Source organism: Somniosus microcephalus, chromosome 13 (genome assembly GCF_052327205.1).
Source record: "Somniosus microcephalus isolate GS21.2 chromosome 13, FLI_Smic_1.0, whole genome shotgun sequence".
NCBI lineage: Eukaryota > Metazoa > Chordata > Chondrichthyes > Squaliformes > Somniosidae > Somniosus > Somniosus microcephalus.
This window is the reverse complement of record NC_140999.1, coordinates 37,877,710-37,904,156: the sequence shown is the minus strand read 5'-3', so window position 1 is coordinate 37,904,156 and position 26,447 is coordinate 37,877,710. Positions and strand designations below refer to the sequence as shown.

Here is a 26,447-nt window from a genome sequence, read left to right as displayed (position 1 = left end):
TCCAGTGGATAGTGAGCAAAAGTGGCTGATTTCCCCCTCCCTGGCACAGGGGCACTGAGGGCAATTGTAGTCCTTGTCCTGGTTCAGATTAGCTCACTCAGTATAGGCCAGGGTTGGAATATTTAACCTTCCTCATTGGAGAAATCAGAGAGCCTTACTGTGACCATATTTATAGCATTGGTGTTTGGTGCTTCCAATATTCACACTATAAAATGTGATTGTTATATAACTCGGCATTACCATAATCATGCACATGTTTTTGTGTGTGCATGCATGCAGATCAGTGCACACTTCTATGGGTGGCTGTGTACACTGCTGTGGGTGTGCGCACACTTCTATGGGTGGGTATGTACACTGGTTATGGATTGGTGTGTACACTGCTGTGAGTGTGTGGTCATGGCTATGGGTTGGTGTGGTCACGGCTATGGGTGGGTGTGCTCACGGCTATGGGTGGGTGTGCTCACGGCTATGGGTTGGTGTGCTCACGGCTATTTGTGAGTGCGCTCACGGCTATGGGTGAGTGCGCTCACGGCTATGGGTGGGTGCGCTCACGGCTATGGGTGGGTGCGCTCACGGCTATGGGTGGGTGCGCTCACGGCTATGGGTGGGTGCGCTCACGGCTATGGGTGGGTGTGCTCTGTTCATGTCTGGGAGCTGTTCACATACATTGAAAAACAATGAGCGGCAGAGACCACCCAGTTGGGAGATATCAGCGTTCCTCCACACACGTGCCCGCTGAACAATATCTGCAGACTGATTTGCCAGGGAAACTCTCCAAGAGTGCTGCTCACTCCGCCCACAATCTTCGTGCCGACCATCAGAGGCGTAGTTCCACAATCTGCAAACAAAATTGGTCTCGGTTACAGGATTCAATGCACTTGAAAATTCAACGGAAACATCTAACACCAGTCAGATTGAACAGAAGGAGGCAACAAGGAGCTCTAACCCCAGACTGCAGTGTTTACCAGTTCATTGTAGCTTTTGTTGGGTAATCGTATGTGAGGCTCTCTATTGCTGATGTGTGTCGTGATCTGTGCTGTGATGTGCCTGGTCATGTGTATGGGCAATGTGCCTGGTCATGGCCCCCAAACTGGCCTCTTAATCTGTTTCATTTCCTGTGCTTTTTCAGTCTTGACGAAGGGTTTCGACCTGAAACGTTGACTCTATTTCTCTCTCCATGGATGTTGCCTGGCCTGCTGAGTTTTTCCAGCATTTTCTGTTGTTATTTGTGCCTGGTCATGTGTCCGGTGGTGGGCGCAGTGGTGTGCATGAGAATATGCATCTGGAGATGTGTGTTGCAGTGCACTAGTGATGTGTGTGGTGGTACGCCCTATGATGTTCACGGTGGTGTGTGCAGTGGTGTGTCTGAGCGAGAACAACTGTCCTGTCTGAGGAACAGGAGCAGGTACGGCAGGGCAGGGCAGGGGAGCGGTAAGTGGAAATCCGATCAGATTAGATCACAAGCACACATCAGGGTGGAGAGTTTTTAAAAACATTAATCTGTCGTGTCTCAGGTGCTGACAGACTTGCTGTACACATCCAGGGTTTCCTCTTTTATTGTTCAAAGACTGGCTGGGTTTCCCTGTAATGCAACAGTGGGGAGTCGGTGCAGTCTTTCTCACACAAAGGGTAATGAAAATCTGGAACTCTCTCCCCCAAAGAGCTGTTGAGGCTGGGGGTCAATTGAAAATTTCAAAACTGAGATTGATAGGTTTTTGTTAGGCAAGGGTATTTACGGATACAGAACCAATGCGGGTAAATGGTGTTAAGTTACAGATCAGCCATGAGCTAACTGAATGGCGGCACAGGCTTGAGGGGCAGATGGGCCTACTCCTGTTCCTATTTTCCTATGAGTTCTCAGAAGGGTGCGATTTTACCCTCGGCCTTCGGTAGTTTAATATCAGAGCCATGCCAGCCATGGCTCAATTGGTAGCACCCTCGCCTCTGAGTCAGAAGGTTGTGGGTTCAAGTCCCACTTGAGCACAAAAATCTGGCCTGACACTTCAGTGCAGTACTGAGGGAGTGCTGCACTGTCAGAGGTGCCGTCTTTCAGATGTAGACGTTAAACCGAGGCCCTGTCTGCTCTCTCAGGTGGATGTCAAAGATCCCATGGCGCTATTTTTGTAGAAGAGTAGGGGACTTACCCCAGTGTCCTGGCCAATATTAATCCCTTAATCAGCATCACTAAAATAGATTACCTGGACAGTATGACATTGCTGTTTGTGGGAGCTTACTCTGCACAAATTGACTGCTGTTTCCTACATTACAACAGTAACTACACTTCAAAAAGTAGTTTGTTGGCTGTAAAGTGCTTTGGGACATCCGGTGGTCCTGAACGGCACTATATAAATGCAGGTCCTTCCAAGACCTGGGAGTGCAGGCCCGCATATTGCAGTCACTGTGCGGGATGTTCAGTGATGGGTCTTTGTTATTAGGAACAAACTATTGGCCCTAAACTATAAACCCTTGCCCTGTTAGGCAGTGAGATGAAGTGACTGTACTCACTGCAGTTTGTCTCGTCAGACCTTGTGGCACAGTCTGTGACGCCATCACACTCTGCGTTGTGTTTGTCGATACAACTGTTGTGAGAACACTTGAAAGTGGAGGCTGTACAGCGAACTTCTAAAAGATGGAACAACAACATTAATCTGAGGTTTTACGCAACCCCCAATAACTCAGTGAATCACGGCAGTCAGTCATTTTGTTCTTTCTCAGAACTCCGCCACCCCCCACAAGCCGGGGCGGGGTGGGGGGGGCCGGAGGGAGGGGGAATTGAGGGAGAGTGACTGCAGACTGTGTTCAGTCTTTGTCTGATTCTTTTCTGTGTGCCCAGTTCATTCTCTCCCCTCCTTTCCTGAAGGCACTGACTCTCACTGGGGTACGGTTCATTGGTCACCCCCACCCCCACCCCCCCCCTCCCCCTCACACGAGTGGCTATCCTCACACATGAGCCATAACAGTCAGTGTCATAAGCAATGTTCCCTCTTACTTTTTTTTTGGTGCGCAGGCCCTTTAACTGGCTGCGCGGTCCATTCACATTTTTGCGCATGCATGCACTGTTTTTCCCATATAAAAGCCGGTGAGCGGCCTGTGCGGGACCTCAGACAGCTGCGCGGCTGTGCAGCTTAACGGGAACATTGGTCGGGAGGGTATACCTTGGGGTATCACAGCTGAGCCCAATCTTATCCTCACCCAATGTGCACACTTTCCACTGGGGCTTGGGCAAGGGGGGAAATGGGAAACAGGGGACTGGGGGAAGAGAGGAATGGGGTGGAGGTGGGCGTGGGGTCCCAGCATTTCCTGCAGAGCCAGGAGGAACAGCAGCAACATGGTGAGTGGGAGCGGCGCTGAGAGAGGAGCAGTCAGTAAAGGGCCGAGGGAAACCTGGGGACTTTACTGCGGGTAAACGGTGAAGGATTGTCTCCACTGGTGGGTCAATGGAGAACAAGGGGGCAGAGACTGAAGATTCTCAGTGTGCTCAGGGAGCATGCCAAGCTCCGATACGTGGAGGAGATGAAGCAGAGCGGAGTACAGCTTTAAGGACCGCTGTCGAACTGGAAAAACTTGTCGGAGCTCACACGGCACACGTTCTGCCGAGTTTTTCAGACATTCTGCGGAAGGGTCCTGAATGCTGATTTCAGACAGCTGCCAGGGATGCCTAAAAATACTCGGCGTAAATTAGGTGCAGGATCTCACGCCCACTAATTGGGATACATTGCACCCGTTTTATGCCCAAAAAACAGGCAAAACAATTTCTACCCTAGTGTGTCCGAGTAACTTTTGCTGAATGTGACCCCAGCCAGGTGCCAGGATGTCGGATCAGGCCCACCGTGTAAATTGAATTTGACAGCCCTGTATTAGGCAGTGATCAGGAACAGGATTTCCTTCCACCCAGTGGATAATCAGGGAAGGGTGAGAAGGAGGAACTGCCCACTTGAAATCAGTAACTCACCATGTGGAGAAATGTGAACAGTAACCTGACCCCACCCCTCTCTGTACTGTAACACACACACACACAAAACGCTGTCACTGCCCAGAGTCTGACCCTGCTTCTCTCTACATCACACACATGAGCCTCCAGACTATGCACCGTGATCAACCTGATCTCCCCACCACTACAACCAGTGATCAGCGCGAACACCCACCTATTGGTAAATTGTTGCTTCCGTTTACTGAAGGGGTCTGTTTGGTGGTCTCCACAGGAGGAATAATTGCGTTGGACAGCGACATTGTGTGCTGGGCCCAGTTCTGGATTGTGGTCACTCTTGTGTAGACACCAGGTTTGTTTGGTCGAGCACAACCCTCTCCCCAGCTCACGATACCGGTCAAGAACCATCTGCCTGGTGACTCCTCACAAACCATCGGCCCACCAGAATCACCCTGAGAGAAAGGGGATACAGACCAGAAATCATTACACATCCTAAAAAGCATTTCCACTGTTTGGGGTTTGTTTCTGTGCAGGTGGGAATGAGCTGGCAAAGAACAATTTCCAGGCAGCAGGTAGAATTTGTGGACTGTTCACTCTTGGTGTTTTGTCAAAAATTAAAATTAATATGTAAAAATGTCTGGGGATGGGTTATAACAAACTCATGTGTCACTTGCTGTGTGTGTATAAAATCTTTTATTAATCTAGGCGAGTTTATAATACCAGTTTAGCGCAGGGAAACCTCCACTGCCACACAGAATTTTCAGGGGAGTCAGGGCCAATAGGATTTATTGAAGAAAAGTTTCATGACGTTCATTTAAATACTGTTGAAATAAGATTTGGCGACTCTTGACTATTGGACAACATCCATTATCCAGCTGGGAGAGGGGGGACGGGAGCAACAAGGTCTCTGGGGGTAGCGCCAGGAGCAAGGTGCTCTCCACTGCGCCTGGTACTGTGAGTTTCACTGCAAGAGAAATTTTCATTAACTTTATACACAGAATAAATCCCTGCCCCAGACATGGAAGAGATATTATGAGAGGTTACAAGTTGTTTGCTTCCTTCAGACCAGCCGCGCAGCACTGCAGCAGCAAACTCAAACAACACAGGACAAATAGATAAGTTGGTTAAGAAGACATACGGGATACTTTCCCTTATTAGTCGAGGCACAGAATATAAGAGCAGGGAGGTTATGTTTGAAGTGTATAAGACACTAGTTAGGCCACAGCTAGAGTACTGTGTACAGTTCTGGTCACCACATTACAGGATCGATGTGATTGCACTAGAGAGGGTGCAGAGGAGATTTACAAGGATGTTGCCAGGACTGGAGAATTTTAGCTATTGGGCTGTGGTCATTTTCATTGGAACAGAGGAAGCTGAGGGGAGACTTAATTGAGGTGTATAAAATTATGAGGGGCCTAGATAGAGTGGATAGGAAGGACCTATTTCGCCTAGCAGCGAGGTCAATAACCAGGGGGCATAGGTTTAAAGTAATTGGTAAAAGGATTAGAGGGGAGTTGAGGAGAACATTTTTCACCCAGAGGGTGGTGGGGGTCTGGAACTCACTGCCTGAAAGGGTGGTAGAGGCAGAAACCCTCATCACATTTAAAAAGTACTTGGATATGCACCTGAAGTGCTGTAATCTACAAGGCTATGGACCAAAAGTGGGATTAGGCTGGACAACTCTTTTTCGGTCGCAATAGGACGAATGGCCTCCTTGTGCGCCATAAATTTCTATGATTCTATGAAACCTGTCACAGGATCATTATGGATGAGGACAGCAATTTGGCCCATCTTAATTTTTTCCCAACTCACTTCTGATTGGAGTTCACGTTTTTGTTAAGTATAGAGTGTAATAGCCCAGCCCAAGTAATATATCACACCTGAAGGAAAGGAGAGGAGGAAGAGGTAGAGGAGAATGAGGAGAGGACAGGAGATGGAGAGGATGGGGAAAGGGAAGAACAGAGGAGAGAAAAGGAAAGGAGGGGAGTGGGAGGAGGAGCATGGAGAAGAGGCAAGGGAGAAGGGCGGAGATGGGAGGGGTGAGGGAGATGCAAGGGGAAAGAGGAGAGGAGCAGGGTGAGGCAGAGGGGGTTAGGGAGAGGAGTTAGGGCTTGCTACAGTTAATCAGCGAGGAGAGGAGGCACACTAAAACCATTCAGCGGGATGTGGCAGGGAAGGGAAGGAATTGATGGCACTGCGAATAGTTGATGGATCAAATGCTCAAAATGGGAAACAACAACAACCTGTCCAAGGGCTTGCCAATTTGCCTCAATAAACTTGCAATCAGGAGGAATTATAAACATGCTCCTATACAAGTACCCATTGGCTTTGATAATTGCATTTTCTGATGTGTTTTTGGACTAACGTGATCTTTGGTGATGCCCAACACAGCACCACCCAACGTTCCTGCTATGCTGCGCAACTGTGCAACGGTCTGGAGGTCCCGTGCAGGCCACTCACCAGCTTTTCAATGCAAGAAATCATGCAGATACAAAAATTTGATTGGGCCGTACAACCCATTAAAGGGACCGCGCACCAAGAAAAATTACAGGGATCATTGGCACCATCTACAGGCATATTCTGCACTGCATCCAAATGTTGGCATTTTTAAACAGGATTTGAAAGTATCGGCGCCGTCTCCTGCTCTCGCCCTGAACTAGAAAATTTCATTCACTTTGCTTCCAATTTCCACCCTTCCCTCACCTTCACATGGTCCATCTCCGACTCTTCCCTTCCCTTCCTCGACTTCTCCGTCTCCATCTCTGGGGATAGGTTATTGAGTAGCATTCACTACAAGCCCACTGACTCCCATTGCTACCTGAATTACACTTCCTCCCACGCTGCTTCCTGTAAGGACTCTATTCCATTTTCCCAGTTTCTCCGTCTCGGCCGCATCTGCTCCGACGATGCCACCTTCCATACCAGTGCATTTGACATGTCTTCCTTTTTCCTCAACCGAGGATTCCCCTCTACTGTGGTTGACACGGTCCTCGACCGTGTCTGTTCTATCTCCCTTACTTCTTGCTTCACCCCTGCCCCTCCCTCCCGGAACCACGATAGAGTTCTCCTTGTCCTCACCTTTCACCCCACCAGCCTCCACATTCAATGGTTCATCCTCCGCCATTTCCGCCACCTCCAGCGTGATCCCACCACCAAACGCACCTCCCCTTTCAGCATTCCGTAGGGACCGCTCCCTCCGCGACACCCTAGTCCACTGCTCTACCACCCCCAGCACCCCTTCCCCTCCGCCCGGCCCCTTCCCGTGCAAGCGCAGGAGCTGCAACACATGCCCTTATACCTCCCCACTTCCCACTGTCCAGGGCCTCAAACACCCCTTCCAGGTGAAACAGCGATTTACTTGTACTTCTTGCAATTTAGTATACTGTATTCGCTGCTCACGATGTGGTCTCTACATTGGGGAGACCAAACGCAGATTGGATGACTGCTTTGCAGAACACCTCCGTTCAGTCTGCAAGGGGGACCCCGAGCTCCCGGTGGCCTATCACTTTAATTCACTGCCCCATTCCCACTCAGACCTCACCGTCCTCGGCCTCTTGCATTGTTCCACGGAAGCTCAGCGTAAGCTCGAGGAACAACACCTCATCTTCCGATTAGGCACTCTACAGCCCTCTGGACTCAACTTGTTCAACAATTTCAGGTCATAACCTCGGCCCCCATCACATATACCTGTATATATTTTCTTCTTTTTTTATCCACACTTTTTGTTTTTTCTTCCCTCCCTTCAGCTGTCCTTCATTCTGCCAGCGCAATTCACACCCCATCTAGAGCCATCCTTTGTTCCTTAACCTGTCCCATTTCCACCTCAAGTTGCCTTGAATATCTCTTAATGGCCCAGTAATTTGGGTCCCAACGCGTGAGTACGGATGGGGTACTCACGCGTGGGCCCGATGGAAGTGCCGGTTTTCAGCATGCACAGCGCATGCATGGAAAACCGGCATTTCCTTTCCTCTGAACCAAGGGGTTCAGAGGTCGAACGCGTGTGCGCAGGAGTCTGCCCGTGCGCGCTGAAATTCCTTTTTTTTTAAAGGTTTGCCCGTGCGTGAAGGCCTCCAGTTTTTACGCGAGAAAAAAGCAGACGTAAGGACTTCGTTTTCAAAGGTAAGTGGTCTATTAATTAAAGTTAGAATTTTTTTTCCACAGGTTTATTATTTTTAAAGACTTTACAGTAAGGTAAGTGTATTTTTAGACCCGATTTTTAAAAAAAATATTTTTTTCAAAAATTTGAATAATTGTTTAAAATAGTTTTTTTACAGTTATTAATAGTTCATTTAATTAGTGGGAGTTTTTTAAACTTTTATTTGAAGTTTAAGTACTGTTTTGGACACCCGGAGTTTTCATGAGTTTGACAGTTCTTACTATCAAACTCATGAATGAACTTTTGCAACCTCCGATTGGTTGCCCAGTGCTCACGTGATCCCAGCCGGCTCATCGAACTAACTACGCCGCTGGATCACGCAAGCACAGCGCGCCGGGAGCTGAACCGGGTCACTGACAGGAAATCCACGCAGGGCCAGGCTTCAACTGTCGGCGCGCTATGTAAGTGTAGGTCGGGGGCTTGCACCCGCGGGAAGCCCCCCGACACCAATTTCTGGGCCAATGTCTCTCAATGTCTCAATCTCTCCTGCTTTCTATCCTATCACTGACCTTCCCTTTTGTTCTTTCATCCCCTCCCCCTTTTCCCAGCCCCCAAACTTTAATTTCCTGCTTTTTTTCCAGTTCTGACGAAACGTCATTGACCTGAAACGTTAACTCTGTTTCTCTCTCCACCGATGCTGCCTGGCCTGCTGAGTTTTTCCAGCAATTCCTGTTGTTATTTTGAAAGTGGCTGTTGTCCTGACATTGCCTCTGTCCGCTGATTTCTGTGGTGTTAATGCAGCACATTCCCATGAGCTGCATTACAAAACGTAGATCATCGTGGAGAACGTCTGCCACAGACACACCCCTCCTCCCCAGTGATCCAGTGAGGTAAATGTGAGAGAAGAGGCGCGATGGGAAGTGGGGCAAAGGAATGTACTTCACAAGAGGGAAACTCACTGGCAGAATCTCCACAAATGCAAACCCTCTTTTTTTTTTCCTCTCCCAGTTTTATGTTTCAAACTTTTACAACGTAAACAAACGTGAATCAGAAACATATCCGAAAACAGCATCAACCTTAAAACTAGTCGCATCAACAAGGTGTTAAAATGAACAAGGGGTCAGTCCTTGGAACAAACACCTGGCAATGAGTTACACTGAGGGCACTGGCTGCAATAACTTTGTGGTCGACACAGACAGTAACAAAGGAGTCGGACCTCAATTATCGACCAGCCACAAAAATTGTGTTTTTGTGTTTGAAATGTGTTTGAAGCTTTCAATGTTTTTCACCAAAACAAGCTTTTAAATTAAATTTCCTGTTTCAACCGCTGACTACAGCCATTCAAACCAGCTGAGGGAATCATTTCAGCAGACAATTATAATCCAGCTCACTGCTTCGGCCAGACCCAGAATCGGATTTTATTCTGTTTTAATATTTAGATGAAGATGATCAGTTTGATGTGCTCTGGAATCGTGGGTATTTCCAGGGTGGTTGCTAAGAGATCACATTCTCAGCCGCAGCAATGTCTGTACTTCAATCAGCTCTCATTTAAGTTTTATTTCCATGGAGTAGGTGATGGGATGAGAATTCTGGGAAAACTCTCAGTAGCAATCTTCAGCTTTTCTCTCTCATGGGGGTAATTGTGACTTTGGGTGACAGCGTAAAACGGGCCACACCGGTTCAGCCATCCGTTATACATCTCTCCCGATCTTCATGCCATCGCAGTCAACGGAAATTAAAATCGGGGGAGATGTACAACGGGCGGCTGAGTCGCTATCGCCCGTTTTACACTATCGGCCAAAAGTCACAATTACCCCCATGGTCTCAGGCTAAGAGTGGTGGGAGGGCACCAGTCGATCAGAGGGGACGGTCGGTGGGGGTGGAACGGATTGTGGGAGATGGAGGGTCGTTGGGGGGTGGGGGTGCGGTCGGTGCGAGAGCCTATTGCATTGTATAGTATTTGCCAAAATAATTTAAAGCAGTGATATTAAAGTTTAAGTAAGTTAGGTTTGTTGTAGTCTGGACAAACCTGATTTAGTGGACTAGTTACACAGGTATTGCATGTGATATTAAAGACAATCAAACTCATCATATTCAGGACCATTGCAACCAGAGAGAAATGTTCATCTCCTCAGCCTGGGCTGGATTTAGTTCCTGGTCCCAAAGGTGAAAGGCGATGTTTGAAGCCTGGTCATCTAAAAGGCCTCACTTTGGATAAACCAATCCACACATGCAAGTAATAAACAACTACAGTGGCTACCATCTGAACAAAATGAAGTAAGTTTGGGATGGGAGCTGAACTTGGGAGACAGCTTCTTCGACTGAGCCACATCACTGACCTGACAGGAATCCACTTTGCCATTAATGAATCCGGCACAGATCATTTGTGGAGTTACAGGGTCGCTGTAGAGTTTGGCACATTCGCTTTGATTGAGTATCTGAACGGTGGCTTTCTGCAGAATGTTGGGTAAAGAAGCTGTGACAGAAACAGAAGAATAAAGAAAAGGTTGAACTGTGAGACATCGCCAATTTAAACCGAAGCAGCAGCCATCTTGCTGCTGGTGTACAGCGTGAAATGTGAGGTCTGTAGCAGAATTTGGAGCACATTTCCAAGGTCAGTACAGTTCATTGACAAACTGTTCCGCATCATGTGCTGTAAACGCTACACTGCTATAGGGCAATGAAATCCAAATTATTACATTCGCTGCCATAGAGAGGTCATGTCTCATTCCTGCAGTGCTTTCCAGGTAGGAGCATGTCACATGGACCTGCCCATGCCCTATAGTTACTGTTTTACTTTTCACAAAGACAAAACAAATATTAAATTTTTTTAAAAGAAGGCTGCAAAGTGCTAATGAATGGAGGAAGTCTGTCGAGTGCAGTGACCGGTGGAGTTCCATGGGGATCTACTCTGTTCAGATACTAAGGAGGCGATTATTTCAATTGTTAAGCTCACAGGTGACAGCAAGGGATGAGAGCAGGTGAGCAGTACAAAGGACAATGGGCAGACTGTGGTGATAAGGAGTGAGAGCCATTCCTCAGTCCAACTCACAACCTCAGAGTCTGAGGTGGGGTCCTGTGGTACTCAAGAGCCCAAAATATCCGCACCCCAGAACCAGATATCGTCATTGGTCCACGTAGGTACCAATGACATAGGTAGAATGACATAATAATGTCTGCATTATTACCTGAGGCACGAGCAAATTGGCATTGGGTAAATAAAATCGGAGAGATGAATGCGTGGCTCAAAGGCTGGTGTGGGAGAAATGGGCTTCGATTCCTGGGGCACTGGCACCAGTACTGGGGAAAGTGAGATCTGTACCGTTGGGACGGTCTTCCCCTGAACCGTGCTGGGACCAGTGTTCTGGTGAATCATATAACTAGGGCGCTAGAGAGGGCTTTAAACTAAATAGTGTGGGCAAGGGATCAAATTTGGGAAGATGTGGTAAATCAAAGTATAGAGACAAGACAAGAGAGAAAGGTTTTAATATGGGAAATGATAAACAGACCATGATAGGAAGGGATAGAGAGTATAAATCTAAGAGTAAATCAAAAGATTACAAAAATAATAAAAGGAAAAAACTAAAGGCTCTGTATCTGAATAAACGTAGCATTCGAAACAAAACAGATGAACTGATAGCGCAAATAGAAATAAATAAGCACGATCTGATAGCCATTACAGAAACATGGCTGCAGGATGACATGGGACCTGAATATTGAAGGGTACATGACATTTAGGAAGAACAGGAAGCTAGGAAAAGGTGGAGGGGTGGCTCTGTTAATTAATGATGGTATTAGCACAATAAAGAGGGATGACCTAAGTTCAGGAAACCAGGATGTAGAAGCGGTGTGGGTAGAGATGAGAAATGATAAAGGCAAGAAGTCATTTGTGGGAGTGGTGTACAGGCCCGCTAACAGTAACCACACGGTAGGATGGAGTATAAAGGGAGAAATAATGGGAGCTTGTCAGAAAGGCATGGCAATAATCATGGGGGATTTTAATCTACATATAGACTGGAAAAATCAGATGGGCAAAGGTAGCCTAGATGAGGAGTTCATAGAATGTTTTCGGGATAGTTTCTTAGAACAGCACGTTCTGGAGCCAACCAAAGAGCAGGCTATACTAGGCCTGGTATTGTGCAATGAGATAGGATTAATTAATGACCTCATAGTGAAGGCGCCCCTAGGTAGCAGCGATCATAATATGATTGAATTTTATATTCAGTTTGAGGGAGAGAAGAGTGGGTCCAAGACTAGTATTTTAAACTTAAATAAGGGCAATTATGAGGGCATGAAAGCAGAGCTAGCTAAAGTGAACTGGCAAATTAGGTTAAGGGATAGGTCAATAGAGTTGCAGTGGCAGACATTTAAGGGGATATTTCAGAATACACAGAATAGATACATTCCAACGGGAAAGAAAAATTCCAAGGGGAGTACCCACTATCTGTGGTTAACTAAAAAAGTTAAAGATAGTATCAAACTTAAAGAAAAAGCATATAATTGCACAAAGATGGGTGGCAGGTCAGACGATTGGACAGAATATAAAAAACAGCAAAGAATGACTAAAAGGTTAATAAGGAGAGAAAATTTAGAGTATGAGAGAAAGCTAGCTAGAAATATAAAAAGATAGTAAGAGTTTCTATAGATATTTAAAAAAGAGTTAACAAAGTGAACATTGGTCCTATAGAAAGTGAGTCTGGGGTATTAATAATCTATATATATAAAGCGGCTCTTCTGTCTGTCCCGATGTCTGTCCGTTCTCTATACGTTTGAAAGTTACAGAGCGTACCGACGCGCGCGTCGCCTCAAAAGAAAGCTTGCGATTCCGGACCGGTCATAGGCGTATTTACGTTTCGGCCGGACAAAAATCCCGCCCGCGGTATCCCAAAAACGTTCAGCGTTCCGCTCATTAGCATCTCATTAGCGACCGTGTGACGTCGAGGTCCACCAATCGGACGGCGGGTTCCTTCCTACAGTTGAGTGTCGAGTGACTCGACGATTGACCAATCCTACGCTTCGGTGACCTGACCGGTCGACCAATCAGTGCGTGTGTGGGCGGGCCTTATCCTTCTGAACCGAGGTGAGTGGCCGCCATCTTGATTTTTCACAATTTTTTCCCCCACACTTTCTGTGTGTTAGGGAACTAAGGTAAATATTTTAATGATGTGTTAGGGAATTAAATAACAATTTAATAGGGGGGGGGGGGGAGAGCCTCGGGAAATCGCGGGGGGGGGGAGAGCCTCGGGAAATCGCGGGGGGGGGGGGCAAGCCTCGGGAAATCGCGGGGGGCTCGCGCCACCCGCACTGACCGCGCATGCGCCGCCCGCGAGAGCCCGCTCCCGGCGCCGGCCGCCGCTCAGCATTCCCGCTATCGGAACGGCACCGGACCTCAGGCGCTAGGCAGGGGGAGGGGCCGGAGAGAGGGACAGAGGGGAGCGGGGGAGTGAGACAGGGGAGGGGAGGGGGTGGGAGACAGGGGAGGGGAGGAGGGGAGGGGGGAGGGGAGGGAGATGAGGGAGGGACAGGGAGAGGACATGACAGGGAGAGGGGGGACACACAGGGGCAGGGCGACCAAGCGCCCCAAAATTGCCCTCACAACGCGGGGCTCCCCAGCTAGTGGAAAATAAAGAGATAGCAGTTGAATTGAACAGGTATTTTGCACTATAGAGGATACAAGTAACATCCCAGAAATAGCTGTAAATCAGGAAATGGAAGGGAGGGAGGAACTCAAGAAAATTACAATCACCAAGGACGTGGTACTGAGCAAATTGTTGGAGCTGCAGGCTGACAAGTCCCCGAGTCCTGATGGACTTCATGCTAGGGTCTTAAAAGAAGTGGCTCGTGAGATAGTTGATGCATTGGTGTTAATTTTCCAAAATTCCCTTGGTTCGGGGAAGGTTCCATTAAATTGGAAAATAGCGAATGTAACTCCTTTATTCAAAAAGGGGAGACAGAAAGCAGGAAACTACAGGCCAGTTAGCTTAACATCTGTCATAGGGAAGATGTTAGAAGCTATTATTAAAGACGTTATAGCAGGGCACTTAGAAAAGTTCAAGGTAATCAGGCAGAGTCAACATGGTTTTGTGAAAGGGAAATCATGTTTAACCAATTTATTGGAGTTCTTTGAGGAAGTAACATGTGCTGTGGATAAAGGGGAACTGGTGGATGTACTGTACTTGGGTTTCCAGAAATCATTTGATAAGGTGCCACATCAAAGGTTATTGCGGAAAATAAAAACTGATGGTGTAGGGGGTAACATATTGGCATGGATAGAAGATTGGCTAGCTAACAGAGCTATGAAACAGAGAGTAGGCATAAATGGATCATTTTCTGGTTGGCACGATGCAACGAGTGGTGTGCCACAGGAATCAGTGCTGGGGCCTCAACTTTTTACAATTTATATAAAGGACTTGGATGAAGGGACCGAAAGTATGATTGCTAAATATGCCGATGACAGAAAGATAGGTAGGAAAGTAAGTTGTGAAGAGGACATAAGGAGGCTACAAAGGGATATAGATAGGTTAAGTGAGTGGGCAAAGATCTGGCAAATGGAGTATAATGTGGGAAAATGTGAAATTGTCCATTTTGGCAGGAAGAATAAAAAAGCAGCATATTATCTAAATGGTGAGAGATTGCAGAGCTCTGAGATGCAGAGGGATCTGGGTGACCTAGTGCATGAATCGCAAAAGGTTAGTATGCAGGTACAGCAAGTAATTAGGAAACCTAATAGAATGTTATCATTTATTGTGAGGGGAATTGAATACAAAAGTAGGGAGGTTATGCTTTAGTTATAGAGGGCATTGGTGAGACCGCATCTGGAGTACTGTGTACTCCAGACGACGCTTGCGTCTGCGCTCACTCAGAGGTCGAACTCCAAACCATTGTCAACACCTTCACCGAAGCCTACGAGAGCATGGGCCTTACACTAAACATCCGTAAGACAAAGGTCCTCTACCAACCTGCCCCTGCCACACAGTACTGCCCCCTGATTATCAAAAGCCACGACAAGGCCTTGGACAACGTGGACCACTTTCCATACCTCGGGTGCCTACTGTCAACAAGGGCAGGTGTCAACGACAAAGTCCAACACCGCCTTCAGTGTGCCAGTGCAGCCTTCGGTCGCCTGAGGAAGAGAGTGTTTGAAGACCAGGACCTCAAACCCGGTACTAAGCTCATGGTCTACAGAGCAGCAGTGATACCCGCCCTGCTGTATGCCTCAGAGACATGGACCATGTACAGCAGGCACCTCAAAGCACTGGAGAGGTACCACCAACGCTGCCGCCACAAGATCCTGCAAATCCATTGGCAGGATCGGCGCACCGTCAGTGTTCTTGCTCAGGCCAACATCTCCAGCATCGAAGCTTTGACCACGCTCGATCAGCTCCGATGGACGGGTCACATTGTCCGCAAGCGCTCTACTCGGAGCTTCGGCACAGCAAGAGAGCCCCAGGTGGGCACAGGAAACGCTTCAAGGTCACCCTCAAAGCCTCCTTGAAAAAGTGTAACATCCCCACCGACACCTGGAATCCCTGACCCAAGACCGCACAAAGTGGAGGAGAAGCATCCGGGAAGGCGCCGAACACCTCGAGTCTCTTCGCCGGGAGCAAGCGGAAGCCAAGCGCAGGCAGCGCACGTCAACCCAAGCACCCCACCCACCCGCCCCTTCAACCACCGTCTGCCCCACCTGTGACAGAGACTGTAGGTCCCGCATTGGACTCATCAGTCACCTGAGAACTCATTTTTAATGTGGAAGCAAGTCATCCTCGGTTCCGAGGGACTGCCTAAGAAGAAGATTGGTCTCCTTATTTAAGGAAGGATGTAAATGCGTTGGAAGCAGTTCAGAGAAGGTTTACTAAACTAATATCTGGAATGGGCGGGTGGTCTTATGAGGAAAGGTTGGACAGGCTGGGCTGGGGTTTAGAACAGTAAGAGGTGACTTGATTGAAACATATAAGATCCTGAGGGGTCTTGACAGGGTGGATGTGGAGAGGATGTTTCCTCTTCTGGGAGAATTTAGAACTAGGGGTCACTGTTTAAAAATAAGGGGTCACCCATTTAAGACAGAGATGAGGAGAATTTTTTTCTCACAGAGGGTCGTGAGTCTTTGGAACTCTCTTCTTCAGAGGGCGGTGCGGAAGCAGAGTCTTTGAATATTTTTAAGGCGGGGTAGATTCTTGATAAGCAAGGGGGTGAAAGGGTATCGGGGGTAGGCGTGAATGTGGAGTAATCAGATCAGCCATGATCTTATTGAATGGCGGAGCAGGCTCGAGGGGCCGAGTGGCCTACTCCTGCTCCTGCTCCTAATTCGTATGTTCGTATTACAATGCTCCACCTCATCCCTTATTACTGTTTCTGTCAACAAGTGACACTTCATTCAATTTAATGCAGTTTAAATGTTTGAATTGCACAATGATACAGGGGGAGTTCCCACTGTTGGGCGGTGTCTACGGGTATCAGTGTTCAAAGGGGAAATGCAGCAAATGACAGAAATCCTAGGGGCCAGCACTGCAGTGGGGCAGCACCATCACCCTGCACAATGGTGGCTTTACTGCCACAGTTCCACCGCATGCAAAGTTCTTGACTAAACAATAGAGGAAAAGCAGTTCCATGCAGGAGATCAGGCACAATCCAATAGCAAGTCTACCTTGGAGACCAACTGAAGGGTATCTCTGCCTATATCTCATTCAGGAAGGGGACTTAGATGAGGGTTAATAGCAATTTTTGGAATATTTTAAACAGAAAGGAACAGCTTTATAAAATAAATCAGCTCCGCACCGTTGTGCTCGCTCAGAGCTCCCCATCCTGTAATGGTGCAGTTCTTTTCTGTATGGAAGACATGAGTAGGAGACGGTAGACACACAGGCTGGATAGATCTGGAGAATGATACGGGGCTGGTCAGCTCCACCAGAGCCACATCATAGTCAAGTGTAATCGGGTCAAATGAGGGATGAACAATGATCCTCTTAAATTTCCTTTTCACTGTTGAAGAACTTTGGTCATTTCTAGAGATAGTTCCAAGTGTCGCCTCCCAGCTCTTTGGGTCTCGAAAGCTGCAAAAAGCCAAATGAGAAAGATTATACTTGTGTCTTCATTCCTTTATATTGAAGGTTTCCAATTTTTCTCCCCTCTTCTGAATCCAGTGACTCTCAATGGGGCAGAGTTGTGTAGGTATTGTTTGCCAATGGGGTACGATTCCCTGAGTACTGACTCCCACTGGGTACAGTTCCCTGGGGACTGACTCTCTCTGGGGTACAGTTCCCAGGGCACTGACTCTCTCTGGGGTACAGTTCCCAGGGCACTGACCCTCTCTGGGGTACAGTTCCCAGGGCACTGACCCTCTCTGGGGTACAGCTCCCAGGGCACTGACTCTCTCTGGGGTACAGTTCCCAGGGCACTGACCCTCTCTGGGGTACAGTTCCCCAGGCGCTGACTCGCTCTGGGGTACAGCTCTCTGGGTACTGACTCCCACTGGGGTACAGTTCCCTGGGCACTGACTCTCTCTGGGGTACAGTTTCCAGGGCACTGACCCTCTCTGGGGTACAGTTCCCCGGGCGCTGACTCGCTCTGGGGTAAAGTTCCCCAGGCACTGACTCTCTCTGGGGTATAGTTCCCTGGGTACTGACTCCCACTGGGGTACTGTTCCCCAGGCACTGACTCGCACTGAGGTACAATTCCACAGGTGCTGACTCCCACTGGGGTACAGTTCCCCGGGCACTAGTTCCCTGGGTACTGACTCCCACTGGGGTACAGCTCTCTGGGTACTGACTCTCTCTGGGGTACAGTTTCCTGGGCACTAAGTCCCACTGGGGTACAATTCCCCAGGCAATAACTCCCACTGGGGTAAAGTTCCCCGGGCACTGACTCCCTCTGGGATATAGTTCCCCGGGCACTGACTCTCACTGGGGTACAGTTCCCTGAGCACTGACTCTCTCTGGGATATAGTTCCCTGGGCACTGACTCTCTCTGGGATATAGTTCCCTGGGCACTGACTCTCACTGAGGTACAGTTCCACAGATGCTGACTCCCACTGGGGTACAGTTCCCTGGGTACTGACTCCCACTTTGGTACAGTTCCCTGGGTACTGACTCCCACTGGGGTACAGTTCCCTAACCGCTCACTCTCTCTGGGGTATGGGTTCTACAGCTGCCACCCACCCTCTGGTACCTCACCAAGTGGCCAATCTTGTGTGAGCCTTGATGGTGAGTGCCAGCCAGATATTCAACTGTAGGGGGCGGTACAGCCGACCTCAACACCTCCAGCAACAGTCAGTGAACAGTATGCGATAGCAAAATACTGCGGATGCTGGAAATCCGAAATAAAAGCAGAAAACGCTGGAAAAACTCAGCAGGCCAGGGCAGCATCCATGGAGAGAGAAACAGAGTTAACATTTCAGGTCGAGAACTTTTCGTCAGAACTGGAAAAAAGCAGGAAAAGGAATAGATTTTAAAGCAAGTTAGGGAGAGGGAAAAGGGTGAGGGGATGAAAGAACAAAAGGGAAGGTCAGTGATAGGATAGGAAGCAGGAGAGATAAAGAGACATTGAGAGACATTAAGAGATATTCAAGCAAGAGGAGGTGGTAATGGGACAGGTTAAGGAACAAAGGATGGCTCTGGATGAAGTGAGAAGTGAACAGTAATCAGGATCAGGAACCCAGGCTGATTTTCCCCTCCCTAGGCCAAGGTGATGAGGCCAATTGTAGTCTCTACAGCCCTCCTGGCTGAGATGAGCCAGCTCAGCACAGACCATGATTGGACCCAGGAACCCTCTGGCCTGTGTGGCTCGGTAATACACGGGGCTACGATCAACTGAGCCAGCACAGATCAGGCATGGACCCAGAACCATCTGGTCCCTGTGGTTGTTACCTGAGAGCGTTACCAACTGAACCATTGGGAACTTGAGCATCAAACTACTCCGCAAAATGTCACTAAAAATCGAATGCACAGGACTGTTAGACATCCTGGAGAGATGTATGTTGGACATCTTGGGGAGTTAAAAGTTTAACAGTCGAACTTCTTTGTTAAACAGGATGACATTGAAGTGTCGTAAAAGGAATGCATTGTCAGGCTCTCTGATATAAACAGGATGACTTTGAAGTGTCCTGAGAGACTGCATTGGTTGTTTGCTGATATGTAAAGTGCTTGTGTGAGGGAATAAGTGTTAGTAATGACATCACCCATGAATGGTTTAGTTTTAGTGTAATAAAACAGGGGTAACGAGTCCTTTTGTTAAAGATAACAGTAGGTAAAGTAAGTTTTGTTTAAGGGGAGTGATTCTGAGGTAAACAATTGCAAACTGTTTCCACAGATAATCTGTTTTCAGAGGATTTGGGAAATAGAAACGTCATTTTGACATTTTCCTTTGATGTAGTTAAAATATGGTGTATTAAGTATCTCAGAGTGTACTCAAAAGATACAGAAAAAAGTCACTCTCTGTATACAGTTAAAGGCCGATCTCCTTTCTGTGTATCAATAAAGTCTGTTCCGTATACTCCACTACGAAGTCTCCTGCTTACTCGAAACGTGTTGTTGTGAACCAGAGGAGAAAGGAGGTTGCTTAACAAGGACCCAAAGTCAGTAAAGTTAAAAGAACCAGATTCGGATTTGGTGGGTTTCGTGGTCTGGGATGCATGTCTGTACTTTAAAGTAACAATATCTCTATAGATGGTCAGCCCAAAGAATGACTTACTACGCAAAACAATGAGCTGCTGATATCAGCCAGGTGTTCGCCAGCACTGCAGCCCCACAGTCATGGCCAATTCCAGATATAAGTAGACTGACTTGCCAGGGCCACTCCCCCACAGCAGCGTTCAAGCCCCCCACAATTCTATTCAATGTCAAGGGTGTACCACAGCCTATAAAAGAAAACACACAAGATGATCATAACCAAATATCATAGCTGTCCACGGCTCAATTAGAAGAAGTCTACACCCTGAGCATTCTTTCAAGCACAGACAATGACAGACTGGAGACAGGATGTTCCAGGTGCTTCACATGGATCCCCAGCATTGCCAGCATGGACTTGGGCAGGAAATACATCAGGAGCCAATCTGCTCATGCCCACCCCTTTCGGCTCTTTCCTGACAAAGTGATGGTGAATGTACAATACATGGTCTTTACTGTCCATCTAACCCTGTGATGTACCTGACCTGGGAGTGTTTCACTGGACAGTGTAGAAGGAGCTTTACTCTGTATCTAACCTATGCAGTACTTGACCTGGGAGTGTTTGATGCTGGCAATGGGTGCCTGAAATGGAAAGTGTTTCAATCTCAGCATTGACATCTCTCACCTCCATAAGTAAACTCATTAAAAAACGATAAGTATTCAAGTCAGAAAGCTAATGATATCACATTTTATCATCTCTTACCTCCATAAGTAAACTCATTAAAACAATGATAAGCATTCAAGTCAGAAAGCTAATGATATCACATTTTACCCACTGTTACTGCAATTCCTGTAACCCGATTGCGGTAATTACAGAGAAGTTTCCCTGCTGTCTGCCACAGGGAAAGTCATCGCAAAAATCCTCCTCAATCGCTTTCTCCCAGTGGCCGAAGAGCTCCTCCCAGAGTCGCAATGCAGATTCCGCCCACTAAGGGGCACAATGGACATGGTCTTCACCGCACGTCAATTACAAGAGAAATGCAGGGAACAGCACCAACCGCTGTACATGGCCTTCTTTCATCTCACAAAGGCCTTTGACACTGTCAACCGTGAGGGATTATGGAGTGTCCTCCTCAAATTCGGCTGCCCTCAAAAGTTTGTCACCATTCTCCGCCTGCTTCACGACGACATGCAAGCCGTGATCCTGACTAACGGTACCACCACAGACCCAATTCACGTACAAACCGGGGTAAAGCAAGGCTGTGTCATCGCAACAACGCTCTTCTCGATCTTCCTTGCTGCAATGCTCCATCTCACCCTCAGTAAGCTCCCCACTGGAGTGGAGCTAATTTACAGAACAAACGGGAAACTGTTTAACCTCCGTCGCCTCCAGTCCCAATCCAAGGTCGCCCCATCCTCTGTCGTCAAATTACAGTATGCAGACGACGCTTGCGTCTGCGCTCACTCGGAGGTCAAACTCCAAACCATCGTCAACACCTTCACAGAAGCGTATGAGAGCATGGGCCTTACACTAAACATCCATAAGACAAAGGTCCTCTACCAACCTGCCCCCGCCACACAGTACTGCCCCCCCGATTATCAAAATCCACTACAAGGCCTTGGACAACATGGACCACTTTCCATACCTCGGGAGTCTACTGTCAACAAGGGCAGACGTCGACGACGAAGTCCAACACCGCCTTCAGTGTGCCAGTGCAGCCTTCAGTCGCCTGAGGAAGAGAGTGTTTGAAGACCAAGACCTCAAACCCGGCACTAAGCTCATGGTCTACAGAGCAGCAGTGATACCCGCCCTGCTGTATGCCTCAGAGACATGGACCATGTACAGCAGGCACCTCAAAGCACTGGAGAGGTACCACCAACGCTGCCGCCACAAGATCCTGCAAATCCATTGGCAGGATAGGCGCACCAATGTCAATGTTCTTGCTCAGGCCAACATCCCCAGCATCGAAGCTTTGACCACGCTCGATCAGCTCCGATGGACGGGTCACATTGTCCGCATGCCCGATACGAGACTCCCAAAACAAGCGCTCTACTCGGAGCTCCGGCATGGCAAGAGAGCCCCAGGTGGGCAGAGGAAACGCTTCAAGGACACCCTCAAAGCCTCCTTGAAAAAGTGTAACATCCCCACCGACACCTGGGAATCCCTGGCCCAAGACCGCACAAAGTGGAGGAGAAGGCGCCGAACACCTCGAGTCTCTTCGCCGGGAGCAAGCGGAAGCCAAGCGCAGGCAGCGCAGGGAGCGCACGTCAACCCAAGCACCCCACCCACCCACCCCTTCAACCACCGTCTGCCCCACCTGTGACAGAGACTGTAGGTCCTGCATTGGACTCAGTCACCTGAGAACTCATTTTTAATGTGGAAGCAAGTCATCCTCGGTTCCGAGGGACTGCCTAAGAAGAAGAAACCCAATGCACCAGCCATTTCAACAGAAGAGCTGAGTCATTCTGATATCTGTTATTAATGTAAATAATAATAATGATGGGGAAGGAAAGTCTCGATCCTTCACTTCAAAGTTCTACCACAATGTCTTTGTAAAAAACAAGTTCTAAAATTATGTGTTGCCTACTTAAATATGCTGATAGGGAGCAACCAATTCAGATCTCCTCCTCTCAAAGCGGTGATATCCCCGACAGGGAGGCTCCCATCTACCCAGAGTATCTCTGTTCACTTTAATGGGGGCCACAGTTCTGGACGACAGCTGACCTCAAGCTGCCTGATCCCACATGGGGTGGTGCGGTTTCTCAGAGAGCCAGGAGGGAAGGATATGGTAAAGCTGATGACCAAGTGGAATTGTGGTTAAGGCAACTGATTTGGAGCCAGGAGGAGTGTCTCGTGCTGGGACCTGAATCTGGCAGCCTCACATAACTAATTTAGTTAGATCTCGGGGTGGAGGAAGGGCCCCAAGAGTCTTAGCGGTGCCACGTGAAGCACAACATGCGACAAAAGCATGCAGCTTTCGAAAAAGAAAGAGAGGGACAACGTTGATCATTCAGGACCAATGCATAGCATGGAGACAAATCAAAATTCCTGCAGTCAAAATGGATTGTTCATTGGAATGTTAAAGGGCTCAAGGAAAAGCATCTCAGCCTCCATTCAAGGCTGGGACTGATCTACACTGTTCCCATTGCATCCTGTTGGCTGATTGTACATGTGAGAACTAGTTAATAAAGGCTCCGTTATCAGATTTAAATGACAGAATTTCCCCGTTCTTGGATTAAAATTTTTCAAGGTGTAATCACCTGCAGTGTATGGTCTCCATGGAAACCTGACCTTCAATGTAAAACTTACCGCACTCCATCTCATCCGACTGGTCCAAGCAGTCATTTGTTTTGTCACACTCCGGGTTGGATTTTGTAAGGCACTGACCATTCCTACAGATGTAATTCCCAGCTGAGCAGCCTGCTGTTTTACAAAGAACAAAACATTAGTACCTTGTACATAATATCTTACACCTGGCGGGGATGAAATTTATATAGGAACAGGTCTTTAGAGGTCTTTTAGAGGCAGCAGAAACTAGAGAAAAAACAGAATTGGGAAATAAAAAGCAAAAGGGACATGTGCTTAAACATAGAAAGGCAGAAGTAGCCCTTATTTTTTTTTACATATAGTAGCAGAATAAAATAATTCTATACAACCTTCAAACAGCAGTGGGTGCTGGGACTAAATTACAAGTGCTATTGATTCCCTGATGTCACCATGCCAACTTCATAGACAATTAGCCAGATAATGCAGTCAATGCTTGTTTCAGTACCAGATAATGCTTGAACACAATAATTAATACATCATTATGACCATTAATTCAATGTTTGCTGGTGGTGAAGAAAGCAAACAAAGTGTTGGGATGTATGCCTGGAGAGGTGACATAAATCTAAGGAGGAGAGGCTGATGTTAGATTTGGCCTTAGTGAGGCCACATCTGGAATACTGTAATATGGAAAAGATGTAGAATTATTGGAGGGAGTCCAAAGCAGGGCTATGAGAATGATTCTTGAACTTAGGGGGCTGCGTTAAGAGGAAAGGTTGTCTACCCTGGGACTTTACTGTTTAGTGAGGAGGAGGAGGAGGGGAGGATTTGATGGAGGAAATTAAAATGTTCAGGGATTTGGACCAAGGAAAGTTTTTCTGTTGGACACAGATTCCAAGGACTGAGCGATACAGTTTAAAATGAAGGGTGTCAGAAGGAAATAGGGAATTTAGGTATTTCTTTTAGTAAGAGGGTGATAGAGTTATGCAACAGATTTCCAGCTGAGGTGATGTCACTATGTTCTATGCACTCTATTACTAAGTTCAACATTAATATATTCTCTGTTACTATGTTCAATATTGCTATATTTGTGAAGGAATAAGCCATATTTCAGAAAAATACACAATCCTATGATTTCTGACATTAATACATATAAAACTGGGTTTAAAAATCTAAAAAAACTCAGACACAAGCTGTAAACAGAAATACAGGCTTCTGAGATAAAGATCAGTTGATAACATAGTTGTAAACACCACAAGCTTTGAAATGGGAATTGATTGTTAATGCTAATACAAAGGCTCTATTGAAATAGCAGTTTGGCACTTTCGAAAGGTCTGCGGTTTGGAACCAACACAATGAAAAGACCCAGTTTAAAGTGTTAGAAACTAACACGTGAAACAGAATATTAAAAAACCATGTGCCTTTGAAAAGATGACATCAAGTAAAAGAAACGCCTGCTGATCAAATACTTTATAAAAACTTGGAAGACAGGAAACACACAATTAAATATGCAACCAATTGAGATAGCTAGAAAACAAGTAAAAACTCTGGTTAAAGTGGTTTTAATTTACATATTGTAAACATGATACCTGCAGAACACTTTGAAGATATGACTTCAATAGATGCACCAAGCAATTACATTGTGTTTGTATTGAACTTGGAACATCACGGAGTCACAGGGCAGGAATTTAACTCAGGAGTCGGGTTGGAGGGGGGACTACAACTTTCGGGGTTGTAGTCCCGCCTCTATCGAGATGCGGCCAATCCACGCGATTTTAACTTGATTGACCTTGTTGAGCCCACCCAGCGGACTCAGCAGGCCAATTAAGGGCCACTCGGCAACAGGTGACGTCACAGACTGAAATTTCATCTGTCAAGAGCTTTTGACAGATGAAATATCAGTGTTTCACAGCTGTTTGAAGCTGTCAAACACTGACAGTCTGACTTCTAACCCGAGTCCTTCTCCACAGACTCAGTTAGAAATCTCTCCTGCACAGAAAGCTGAAGGCTGTCACTTTTGACAGATCGCAGCCATTCTGCTTTCTGTGTCGGTGAGATGAGGGACTCCCGGAAGCTAAAGGATGGCTGAAAAGGTAAGAAAAGGTATGTAAAACTTATTTAATCACTTTAGACACACCAAACACACTTACCTTTGCACTCATGCACACATCACTCACCTGAACACTGACATCTCGACCCCTCCAAGTCCTTCAACCCGACGGCCTGCCTCCTCTAACTTGGCGTGGTTTGGAGCCTTCGGGAATCCCACACTTCAACATCAAAAATAGGGATTAGGCTAAAAACTGTCTGTTAACTACCTGTTAACAGGTAGTTAATTGGCACGAATCCCTTCCTGCCTCGGGTAGGTGGGTCCCAGTGCGGGGCGGGTACCCGCCTCCTTTGAAACTGGCATGGAGGCGGGTTTGGGTGCGGAAAGGGGTCGGGACCCCTGATTTTGGGATTTTAAACCCCCCACGCCTCCAATCCAGACTCCACGGCCCAATGAAAATCCTGCCCACAACGTCTGCTAAAACCAGTTAAGCCAATATTAAGAATTGAATGAAAGAATTTTGTAAAAATGGTATCAAACAGAAACCATTGCTGTCATAGGGCAGGACTTTCATTGGGCCGTGGAGGTGGGATTGGAGGTGTGTGGGGGTTAAAATTGCAAAAACTGGCGAGCGGGCCCAACCCCACCTCGATCCCGCCTCCAAGCAATTTTCATTAATTCGTGTCTAATGGTCCCGTCTCCGTCCTGCCTCCAAGAGGCGGGATAGGCCGTTAAGGCCCTTAACAAGCACTAAATTGCCTCTATAATGCCATTTTGGAAGGCCTTTGCGATTTTAACCCTTTTCCCATGTGAAACACACCTGTTCTGAAACACGACGGTGAAACCTGGCGGGAGCACAATTGGATTGCTGACTATCAGCTGCAGCTCAACCATTAAAGAGGAGATTTGATCAGCCATCATTTGCAGGTGGCAGGACTTTGTAGTCTCAGATCTGGGGGAACTTTTAAAAGGCATAACCACAGCTGTGGAAGTTTGGAGCCTGACACCCATCTCTAGTGTGACCTCCTGGGAAACCCCTCTCGCCACCCTCACTGAGCGCTTCCTCAATTGAGGCATATACCAAAAGCATGGGAGCCATTTATTTCCTTCCCTTCTGGACGTTAGATGAGGACAAACACCAGCCGCGGCACCAGCAGAACCAAGAACAACAGCAGCACCAACAGCAGCAGCAAGCGCCAAGCTGCTGCTCACCCACCTGGATCTGCACATGCCAGAAGGGGCCAGCGCATGGAAGCCTGTCGGCGCAGAAGATACCCCCAAACAGGGTCTACAGACACAGGGTCAGCTACCTCAACATGTCTGAGCAGCAGTGCCAAAGGCGGCTCCGACTTTTGCGAGAGGTAGTGGGTGACATCTGCGCAATGCTGCAACAACACCTGCAGACCAGAGGACCAGGTGGACAACCCTTACCAGTGGCCGTCAAAGTCACCACCGCACTCAACTTTTTTGCCTCAGGCTCATTGCAGGGATCAGCAGCAGACATCAGT

The 26,447-nt window shown here is 47.5% G+C and overlaps 1 protein-coding gene across 1 annotated transcript in view; it reads right to left on the bottom strand.

Moving 5' to 3' along the window:
- Positions 1 to 26,447, bottom strand: part of tmprss9 (transmembrane serine protease 9) — a 73,687-nt gene that overhangs the window by 33,326 nt on the left and 13,914 nt on the right. The window contains exons 3-9 of the mRNA XM_086004774.1: positions 22,935 to 23,048; positions 19,710 to 19,875; positions 16,800 to 17,074; positions 10,364 to 10,500; positions 4,146 to 4,380; positions 2,506 to 2,622; positions 667 to 838 (exon numbers count right to left, since the gene is read on the bottom strand). Of these exons, the coding sequence (XP_085860900.1) occupies positions 667 to 838; positions 2,506 to 2,622; positions 4,146 to 4,380; positions 10,364 to 10,500; positions 16,800 to 17,074; positions 19,710 to 19,875; positions 22,935 to 23,048 (1,216 nt within the window). The remainder of the gene's footprint in view (positions 1 to 666; positions 839 to 2,505; positions 2,623 to 4,145; positions 4,381 to 10,363; positions 10,501 to 16,799; positions 17,075 to 19,709; positions 19,876 to 22,934; positions 23,049 to 26,447) is intronic.